Source organism: Anguilla anguilla, chromosome 8, assembly GCF_013347855.1.
Source record: "Anguilla anguilla isolate fAngAng1 chromosome 8, fAngAng1.pri, whole genome shotgun sequence".
Classification (NCBI taxonomy): Eukaryota; Metazoa; Chordata; class Actinopteri; order Anguilliformes; family Anguillidae; genus Anguilla; species Anguilla anguilla.
Window position 1 is genome coordinate 33,387,267 of NC_049208.1, and position 10,583 is coordinate 33,397,849.

Here is a 10,583-nt window from a genome sequence, read left to right on the forward strand (position 1 = left end):
TGGTGTAAAATGGTTGGTAATTTTCTCTAGACCACAAAGGGCCCAAAGAAATCTGAACACAACCAGCAGATGACCTGCTGAGTACATTATGTTTCAGTTTTCTTTCAGTAAGAGGCACCTTACACTCCAAAAACCCTCCCCACTCCCACCCCACCCACTCTATACATGCTCACTATGGGTAAGGATGCATGTGGTTAATATTTACACACACATCACATCGTGTGATTTGCTGCATGTATATAAAGACATTTGAATGACTTATAGAATATAGTTCATTTCAGAGCTTGGAGTTAAAATAAAGCACACTGACAAAACAAAACGACTGGCATGTGTTACAGAACCAGCTAAAAGAAGAAAATAACCGATGAACTACATTTTCCCCACTCCTGGCAAATGTCAATCCATTTTCCCTTTTCCCTTTTCCCTTTGCACGTCCTTGTTATTTATAACCTCGTCCATCTTTCTTTTCTCCAAACACCCCCTGGCTCTGTTCTGAAGGACAGAGTGTCGGTTGTTCTCTGCGCTAATCTCATTAAACTCAGCCGTTTACTCGCGGATTATCTCCCATACCGTCGTCTCTCCGTGCGGGAACTTCACCTCGAATTACCATCAGTCTTTTTTATGGCCTACCTTATAAAGCCAATTACGCCCAACACTCCCCTCTTCCACCCTGGCTACCGAACATGTAGCGTGAAAGTGCATGACCAGACATGGGAGAAGGGCTGTGGGCTAGCTTATGCCAAAAGGCTTCCTGGCACATGTACACTGGTTTTCCCTACAGTCTGTCCTGATTTACTATATCATGACCTGCCCTGAATGTAATGGCTTTATATGGCAATTTTCATGCAGTAAACACACAGCTCTTTCTAATGGAGGAGAGCAGTAGAGATGGGTCAAAAGCATTTGATTGTGCAAATAAATACCTAATATAAAGATGTCAAAGAGAGTGTACTGATTTAGTTCAGCTAACGGTATACTCAGATGGAAGGAAGGCCTTTATAAGCTGGGTGTTTGTTCCTGTCTGTGTGCTGACGTTGATTTTCACCAGGCTTGCTACTCAGCTGGTTCAGTCACATGCGTCTAATTACCTCATCTGGCTAATTAGGTGATGTACCTCTGAGGAAACACTGTCACTAGAGGATATCATGATCTGTCATTTATAATTTAATTAATCTAATTTGCTATAATGCATTGAATACATACTTTTTTTTTCTCCAAAAAACATTTTTAATCTGAGATGCCCTATGGCGGAGAGAAAACTTTTAATTTTGCCATTTACCTAATTTTTAAAGATTCTGTGCCACCAAGTAATTTGTGTGCTGCTTAATACCCATAGGGTAACTCAGACTAAAATATATTCAGCTGCATTGGCAACCTTTTCCATTTGTAAAGCTGAATGAAACAACCAACCTGATACTTTCAACCAATAACTGCTCTGAAACCAGGTAAAATATTTATAATTACAGGGAATATATCAGCTGTGAAACTGAAGACAGTTCATTTTTTTTCTATGAACTGTAATCTAATCCATACTAAAGGCATTGAGCAATAATGCACCTTCCCAGTACCAGAGATCATACCATTTGAAGATTGTAACAGACACTGCACATTTGCATTACTCCTAATAACACTATAGGCTGGTGGCACTGAACTGTGCTGATGCATTATATTTGACAGGGAAATCCAAGAGATTGTTAAAAATGATACTACAGGAAGACATGCGTCATTAGCCTGAAGCACCTAAAGTCCTGACTCCCCGTTTCAGTACACCAAAAATGGTAGAGCCACAAAGGCAAATTCATCCCATTGGCAATGATATGTCCCCACAGTACATTCTGTCTCAGGGACTGACCATGTTGTCCATGTTGCAGAGAAATGAAGAGACTGGTGTTGTTACCCCTCTCCCACCCTCCCCTTTTTTAAACGACTAAAACAGAACCGTATAATTTCCTCCCTGTCAGTGCCACTGCATCGCTCTCCCTAATTTTCCAGTCTCCTTGATCCGTTCCTCCTCCCTCCCTCCCTATTACTTGGCTTCTTCCTGTGACTCATGCCCCCACCCCTCCCCCTTCTCTCACACCCCCCCTCTCGTTTCCCTCCCCTGCCTTCTCTCCCTCTCTCTGTCTCACACATTCTCTCGCTTGCCCTGCAAGGCTGAAGGCAAATACAGCAGGTAATGATGGAAAAGCTGATCTTTTTCTTGCTTTCTCTCTCCTCAGCTTTTCTCCATCTTCCAATTTGTCTGCATTTCCTTTCCACTCATTGCCCAGTGTCTGCTGATTTTATGCATCATTTCAGGTATCGTAAGGAATTATGTATGTGTGTGTGTGTGGATGCTCATTAATGTGGGTCTGAGTGTGCTTGCGAGTATTTAAATGCAACTTTGTGTGTATGTGTACGTGCAAGCGCACGCGTGTTAATGCAGTTATATATGTGTCAGTGAATATTTAATCACTACTGCCGGTGTGCGTTTTGCAGTCGATGCGTCAGAAAGTGTATGTGTGTGTCCATGTAATGTGTCTGTGTCAGCGTGTCTGAGCATCTGCTCTCTTTCCTCAGAAATCCAACACATTCTGCTACTCTCCTTCCATTCCCGTTTTTTTATCTGTCCATATATCTGTCTTTTTTTCTTCTGCCTGTCTCAATATTCTTTTTTCAGTCTAAAGGGGGGTTTAATAATTTATCTCACTCTCCCCATTCCTTCTATTCCTCCTTCTCTCACGCTCTATTTTACACTATTGCGATATTTATATAGGCAGTCTACTGCAATGAGCAGAGCCTGTGCCTGTGCTTAATGTACGTTTAAATATTGAATTATGGCACTGTGCTATATAGAATAAACTAGCTGCCATATATCCTGTTCTTAATTTTAGCATATCTGTCGCTGTCAGCTTATTTAAACTGTGGCTATCCTTCCTGCGAGTGTCAGTCACTCTGTGGTGCCTGCTGTGGTCCGGTGTGTTAGCAGCCCTGCGGACCATGATGCCCGAAGGCTTAATATGTGCCTTTGTCCATGTAACCGATACCCACGTAATGCCACGAGAAGTCCTTTCCAAATGCAATTCGGCTGCTGAAATTAAATCAGGAATACGAGAGTCGGAATTTATATGGTTCCGCATTTGCTAGCTCTTATCCAGGGCAACGTACATTCTCTGTGATTTATCCATTAATATTACTGGATGCCTCTGAGAGCAAATGAGGTTAAGCGCCTCGCTCAAGGGTACAGCAGCACCACCTGGGGACTGAACATGCGTTGTTCTGGTTTGGAGCCCAGATCCTTAAAGTACCCCGGGGACAGGCTCACTCGAATGCGTGTCCTCTCACACAGGATGTCCATAGTGAACATTGTGGCCAGGGAGATCCTCGACTCCAGAGGAAACCCCACTGTGGAGGTGGACCTGCACACTGAGAAAGGTGACCGGCTAGCCGCTAGTACACTGTCAGTCACTGGTTTATGTGTAAGTGCGTAAGCTTCAGGGTGACTGCGGGAGCCTTTTTCATAGCAGTGATGTGTCCTCATTTTGTGCTCACTTATTGTGTCTCAGACTTCCTGTGGAGCTGTCAGGAATATTGCTTTCTAATGATGTGTGCCAATGCCAAAACCTCAGGCATGTTTCTGTGTGGTGTACGGGATGATGGAAAAAAAAATGGAAACTAGAATCTATGCAAAGAATTAAAAAATGCATCCTGCTTATCAAAACTGACTTCAGAAGGAATAGTGCAAAGCAACATGAAAAATTTAACAGCAAGAAACCTCAAATTTTAGCGTGACATTACATTTTGGCATTCATCAGACACTTATCCAGCATGACTTACACAGATTACATTTGAACATACAGTCTATTTATACCAATGGGTATTTACCAAAGCCATCTAGTACCTTGCTCAAGGGTACAACAGCACTGCCTCAGCATGGAGTCAAACCTGCACAACTTTTGAGTTACACCAAATTTCCCGATTTGAGATATCAAAATTACTGTGACAATGTATTATTGACATACCCAGAATCTCAGCATGTTTACTGGTGTGGGTACACTGATTGTACTATACTACAAAAATAGGCCATCATTTTTTTAAAACTTCCTCTTTCCCCTCTGTCTTTTTCAACCCCCCCCCCTCGCCCCCCCCCCCCCCCCCCCCTTGTGGCCCAGGTGTGTTCAGGGCAGCTGTCCCAAGTGGAGCATCCACAGGCATCTATGAGGCTCTGGAACTGAGAGATGGGGATGCAAGTCGATACAAAGGAAAAGGTGAGAGATTTACCAAACGTTACAAAAATAGGCTCCACTTCTTGAATGATACCAAATATGTATTCATTCAGAGAGTTGTGTATATTGGCCTGCAATAGGAAGGCTTGGGGTTTATGGAATTGAAATATTCTGTGTAAAATGATAAATGGCAAGATTGTAAAGTGTTATTTTAAAAGTATTGCACGGAAGGAAGTTGGCCTCCAAGGGTGGGTGGGGAGAAGGACAGGATGCAGGGATGCAGGGTACAACAGATTTTTAAAAATAAAAGGTGTAAAATCTGTTTGCTTGTTAAGCACTGTTTAAATAGTTTTCTTTGCTAATAGAAAGGAGAAAAGAGATCAATGGACCACACAAAGATTATCAAGTGATATATTATCAAGTCATAGTGCATTAGTGCTATACATTATACAAATCTAGACTCTTTAAACAAGATTTTGGGTAAATGTTGCATATACATTTGTGAAATTAATACAGTTTTTTTATTATTGTTGGCAACGGTCTTCCAAGTACTGTATTCCAAGAACATTTGTTTTGAGGTGGGTGAGACGTGGGCAGTTTATTTGTACTATTTACTTGTGTCATTTTTTTTCTGTAAACAAGCAAAGAAAACAATCCGATGTATTAAAGTGGTAGGATACTTAAAAGCACACAAACATCACGGGATGACAGGCTTATGAAAAAAGAGACAATTTTTGTTCTCACAAAATCTCGGCATTGAAAGTAATTACATTGTTCAAGAGCAGCTTCTGAAGAACATGCTTACACAAGCAGTTTCTTCTATTACCAAATAATTATTAGTAATGTTTTACTGTTTTTGTCGAAATATTCATGAGAGCAGAACCATTAACGGCTGTAAGAAAAACGAGTTTTGCATTATCTTTCCGCACAGATGAGGATTTGAAAGCTAGAGGCAATTACATTTTCATCTCTCTCTTTCTCTCGCACATTCTCCCTCTCTCTTCTCTCTCTCTCTTGCATTCTCTCTCTCTCTCGCTCCCTCTTCTCTCTCTCTCTCACACACATTCTTTCGCTCTCTCTCTCACTCTCTCTCTTTTTCTTTCTCTCCTTTCCCCCAGGTGTGCTCAAGGCAGTGGCTAATATCAATGACACTATCCGCCCAGCTCTCATCCAGTCTGTGAGTTATACGCCCCAAGCTGTTTCTGAACTCCTTGTGAACCCCTTGTGTTGCTGGCTGCTGTGACTGAGCAGTAGAATGGAGGCCTCGCTCTTGCGAGGGAATCTCTGGACAATGGCAAACCCAGCTTATGCTTGTAGAACCCAGTGCCAGGCCTCAACATGATTAGCTACCCACTGGATTTGAAATGTACTTCCAACAATGAGGAAAAAGACCTCCTTCTGCTAGACTGAGGTGGACCCAGTGGGAGGTCCATCTACTTGAAAAATAACCCCTTAGCCACTGGAGAGGCCAGCTGACAAATGTGAACACTTGTGAATGTAGATTATATATGACGAAGTCAGAAGTGTGTATGAAGGGAGTTATATTATTATACTGCCTGCACAAGTATACAGTTCTGAATTGTTTTACGTGCAGGGGATCAGTGTGGTGGAGCAGGAGAAGCTGGACAACATGATGATTGAGATGGATGGCACGGAGAACAAGTGTGAGTCACATGATCCATCATGAATTCCTCATGTACTAAACTTCTCAGGCAATCTCCAGTACACATTTCAGCACATCAATATGCAAAACCAAAACCATTTCACATAATGAATTACCAGCTTATACACAGGCAGATCGGAAAAAGCTACACAAACTGTATGTGTCAGTAATCAGAGGGAAACAAGTTAAGTTTTGGTTTTAAATAAAGCACTATTTAATGCATATCACTTGATCCGTATAATCGATATCTGACAAGTCAATGAATATTAAAAGTACATTCATAGAATTCATAGTCCATTCACATGCTTCAAACTTTTGTGAATTTCTCTTGCTTATTGGCAGTTCTTTTGCAGTCATTGTGTATGTGATACCATGTGTAAACTTTACACACTCTTTCTCTGTCTCTTTTCCTCCAGCTCAGTTCGGTGCCAACGCAATCCTGGGTGTTTCTCTCGCTGTATGCAAGGCTGGTGCGGCAGAGAAAGGCGTTCCCCTGTACCGCCATATCGCTGACCTGGCAGGAAACACAGAGCTGGTGCTGCCGGTTCCTGTAAGACAAGATTAATATCAATCCTGCGACTTTTGAATGAATAAAAAGTAGCAGTATAGTCTGTCTGCTAAAGTAGTACAGTAACAGGTATAGCAGAAGTGCTGTATAGATCAGGAATCTCTGAGATTACCAGCAGTCCCTGAAGGATTCCTAGCAGGCAAAAGGAAAGACATTCTTCTTTTTAAAGCATATTTTGTTTAAATTCCAATTTTGCAAAAGGTAGATGGTAGTAAAGGTAGTTTCATTACATAGTTTCATAAACATTGTCTAATTTATACGTCTTGATGACAAGATTATTGTTATCATCTTATGTTTATATTGTGCTAAATATCCACATAGCTATGTAGATTCATGACAAAATCACTAATTAGCCATGTTTCCATGTAGTAGTGTGTTGCATAACCTCTGCATTACAGACTGTAATAGGCATTGAGTGAAGGTCAGTAGTTTTTTGTCATTTTATTGACCATGAGATGGTCATTTTAGGACAGTCTTCAGGTAAAGTAGTTTGGGAATCCCTGAGGTAGATGAGTGGGAGGAACCCTTAGAACTGCAGTGAATCCATTAAAAGATTTTAGTTAGTCTGGAAAAAAAAACTAACAACTACAGCATCTCAGTGGGTTCTTTGCTGTATTTTATTTTTTTAATTCAGTACAGAAGGATATGATGATTATTTTTATAATTGTTGTTAACCATCTGTTTTTTTGTTTCCTTTCTGTCAGGCTTTCAACGTGATCAATGGAGGGTCTCACGCCGGGAACAAGCTGGCCATGCAGGAGTTCATGGTGCTCCCGGTGGGGGCTGAGTCATTTCGGGAGGCGCTGCGTGTGGGCGCTGAGCTCTACCACACCCTGCGGGGGGTCATTCGTGACAAGTACGGACAGGATGCCACCAACGTGGGGGACGAGGGCGGGTTCGCGCCCAATATCCTGGAGAACAGTGAAGGTACTCAAGAAGGCCTGCCATTTTTCTCCATTATCATTGTTCTGCACTATTGTTCTTATGACTGACTGTTATATGAGTCTGACACTCTCTTGTCTCACCTTCACTTTATTCAGTCTGCCCCTGTTCTCTTTGTGTGAATCAGATGTCAGATCACTGAGTCAGACCAGTTATCTCGTGGCAGCTTATTCTCTGTTGTAATCAATATTATAATCTAGATTCAGCAGGGAGATGGGCTAGTAAGTTTATGGGTGTGTATTCACAGTGCCTCTCTCACCCAGCCTTTCTTCTGCCCTCAGCTCTGGAGCTGTTGAAAACAGCCATAGAGAAAGCAGGCTTCACGGACAAAGTGGTGGTTGGGATGGATGTTGCAGCGTCAGAGTTTTACCGTGATGGAAAGTATGACCTCGACTTCAAATCCCCCCCTGACCCCGACAGACACATCAGTGCAGAGGAGCTGTCTGAGATTTACCAGAGCTTCGTCAGCAATTACCCAGGTGAGGCTGTGTGTACCTCTGTTTACCTGTGTGCCTGTCTGTGCAGTCCTTGCATCTCAGCTCTGTCCTGTTTGGGTCTGAGTGCTTGTTGGAATTCATAAATAAGGCACTGTGTTCCCTGCTTTCACTAGGGCTTATTAATAAAAGGAGAAGCCCCTTGAATGCTTTAACTTGGCTTAACAGCAAAAGATACGTAAAAGGGCGTTAGGGTCAGGTTACTCTCATAGCCCAAATGGTATATGTTTGAGTGAATTTAGCAATGTGTACTGCAACATTCATCTTTAGTGCATAGCAGAAATGACAGGGCCATTAAACGACTCACACATACTGACCCCCAGCAACCTTCTCTGTTCCAGTTGTGTCCATAGAGGACCCATTCGACCAGGATGACTGGCCTGCCTGGTCACAGCTGACAGCTTCCATGGGGATCCAGATAGTTGGGGACGACCTGACAGTGACCAACCCCCGGCGGATCGAGAAGGCCGCTGAGGAGAGGGCCTGCAACTGCCTGCTGCTCAAAGTCAACCAGATCGGCTCGGTCACCGAGGCCATCCAGGCGTAATGATTCTGTCCTCACTACTCACCTGCATCCTGTTGGATCTACAGTAGATCCCTGTTCATAAACTTTTCCATTTTTCTGCCTGTCATAGATTTACAAATGCAATTAGCTGTTCCCATAATGACCATAGATACTGGCAAAAATTATTCCTGGAGTACTTAGTTACGGTGTAAATCAGGGGTGTGAAACTCTAGTCCTGGCAGGCCAAGGTGTCTGCTGGTTTTCAGTTTGTTTCACCACAAATTATTAATTTAAGTCATTGATTGGCTTAATAGTCCACACACCTTGTTCTTGAGGCCTTAATTGGCTGCTGCTTGAAATGAAACACAAATACCTGCAGACACTGTGGCCCTCCAGGACTGGAGTTTGACACTGCTAATGTAAATGCAAATTATGTTTAAAATCTATAGTAAAAAAATGTCCCCTTTGACTGTGCTAATGCCGCTGAGGAATAGTGTTCTGCACAGCCAGTGTAAACACACAGTGTTAATTCTCTGTGTCAGGTGCAAACTGGCCCAGGCAAATGGCTGGGGAGTGATGGTCAGCCACCGCTCCGGGGAGACAGAGGACACCTTCATCGCTGACCTTGTGGTGGGGCTTTGCACTGGACAGGTAAGCACAGCGCCTGGATGTCACACACACCTGTAAACGCATGGAAATTTCTTTTGCACACGGTCTGTTTCTTACTGCACAATTGATTCCCAACATCTCTGTCTTTCTTGCTCTCTCTCTTTCTCCCTCTCCCTTCTTCTGTGTTCCCCTATGTGCTTTCCCCCAATTAGATTAAGACTGGAGCTCCCTGTAGATCAGAACGCCTGGCCAAATACAACCAGCTGATGAGGTCAGTGTTAATCATTTCTGGCCACTGCAGTCAATTTACTGTGTAATGGTGTCAAATCCAGCCGTTCAGTGTTTACAGTGTAAGAGCGATCAGGCTCTTTGATATAATTAGCCTACAAAAGATAATTACCATACCCCCTCTGCTCACCCATGCAGTGCACTGATGTCTGTTCAAACTCCTGGATCCTGTGTGAGACAAAAAAATGGAGTATTAATGCTCTCTTCCAGCATGTACTGTAGATAATTTTACTAGAATAGTGATTAAACTATTATAACTGGTTGATCATCTTTTAAATCATTTGAACAGATTATTCTACAAAAATCATATCAGTGGTTACCTACCTACCTACCTCTCTCTCTCTCTCTCTCTCTCTCTCTCTCTCAGGATCGAAGAAGAGCTGGGTGATCAAGCTCGTTTTGCTGGGCATAATTTCAGAAATCCCAGCGCTCTCTGAGACTTGCATAGACAGCAAAATTGCTCAGGCACACTGAACCACTTTGATATTCACGAAGACTGACAGGCAGACATGAACAGACAGAGGCCGGCACAGGCCGAAACACACTCACAGAACAAAAATCTAATAGCAAATAACTGGCACTCACCGACAAGTACGGACTGTCGGATGCTCTGATTGGCTGTTTCGTTGCATGGTTGATGAACACTAGAAGACTGACTGCTTCACTATAAAATAGAGAAAAATAATCACAAACAGTGTTTAGCACAGTCTCGCGCTACATTTGTGACAGAATTGCACTTCCTCTCTTTTCTGCCTTTCTCGTCTTTGCTTGCTCTGTATTTCCTTCTAATTACTGCTGCATTTTATTTTCTGTCTCTGAAGCTTTCATGGTTCCTTTACTGGTCTGATCTTTCCTTCCTAATCAGCCACGGTTTTCCCCTTCCTGTATTCTCTGTCCCTCTTTCCTAATGTGAGCTGAATTACTGAATTGAAATGAAATGCATCATAGATATATTCAATAAAATAAAGAGAACTATTTATGATGGTTACATAAACCACAGCTACTGTGTCTGTGCATTCTGTGCATTGTGCATGGATGTGATTCAGGTCATCTCAGGATCTCAGCATCTTCAAAAACTGGCAATAAAAACATGCAAACTGAACTCCCTTCAGTTGGAAACAACACAGCAGTCAGCTGCATGCTATGCATGCATTTGAGTATTTCTAAGGCTGGTTATCAGGGGAAGACACCACACTGTAGCTCTGCCACACTAGTGTACAGTTGCCATGTACTTAAGTCTTAATGCCTACATTTAAATGATATGCTACTCTGTTGGCTACTATGCAAAAGACAAGTGAATATAGTAATG

General features: G+C 42.6%; 1 protein-coding gene across 1 annotated transcript; it reads left to right on the forward strand.

The window, feature by feature from the left end:
- Window positions 1-2,073: 2,073 nt before the first annotated feature.
- On the forward strand, window positions 2,074-10,273 carry LOC118233803 (gamma-enolase). The gene is made up of 12 exons (XM_035429776.1): window positions 2,074-2,173; window positions 3,329-3,414; window positions 4,152-4,247; window positions 5,324-5,382; window positions 5,800-5,869; window positions 6,285-6,418; window positions 7,141-7,363; window positions 7,660-7,857; window positions 8,214-8,415; window positions 8,920-9,028; window positions 9,199-9,257; window positions 9,642-10,273. The coding sequence occupies exons 2-12, from the start codon at window positions 3,330-3,332 to the stop codon at window positions 9,709-9,711; spliced, it is 1,305 nt and encodes a 434-aa protein (XP_035285667.1). The 5' UTR covers window positions 2,074-2,173; window position 3,329; the 3' UTR covers window positions 9,712-10,273.
- The last annotated feature ends 310 nt before the right edge of the window (window positions 10,274-10,583 follow it).

Coding starts and splice junctions, on each gene's coding strand:
- LOC118233803 (XM_035429776.1), top strand. CDS start 3,330: ATGTCCATAGTGAACATTGTGGCCAGGGAGATCCTCGACTCCAGAGGA. Junction 3,415..4,151: donor GGACCTGCACACTGAGAAAG/GTGACCGGCTAG, acceptor CTTGTGGCCCAG/GTGTGTTCAGGGCAGCTGTC. Junction 9,258..9,641: donor AAATACAACCAGCTGATGAG/GTCAGTGTTAAT, acceptor TCTCTCTCTCAG/GATCGAAGAAGAGCTGGGTG.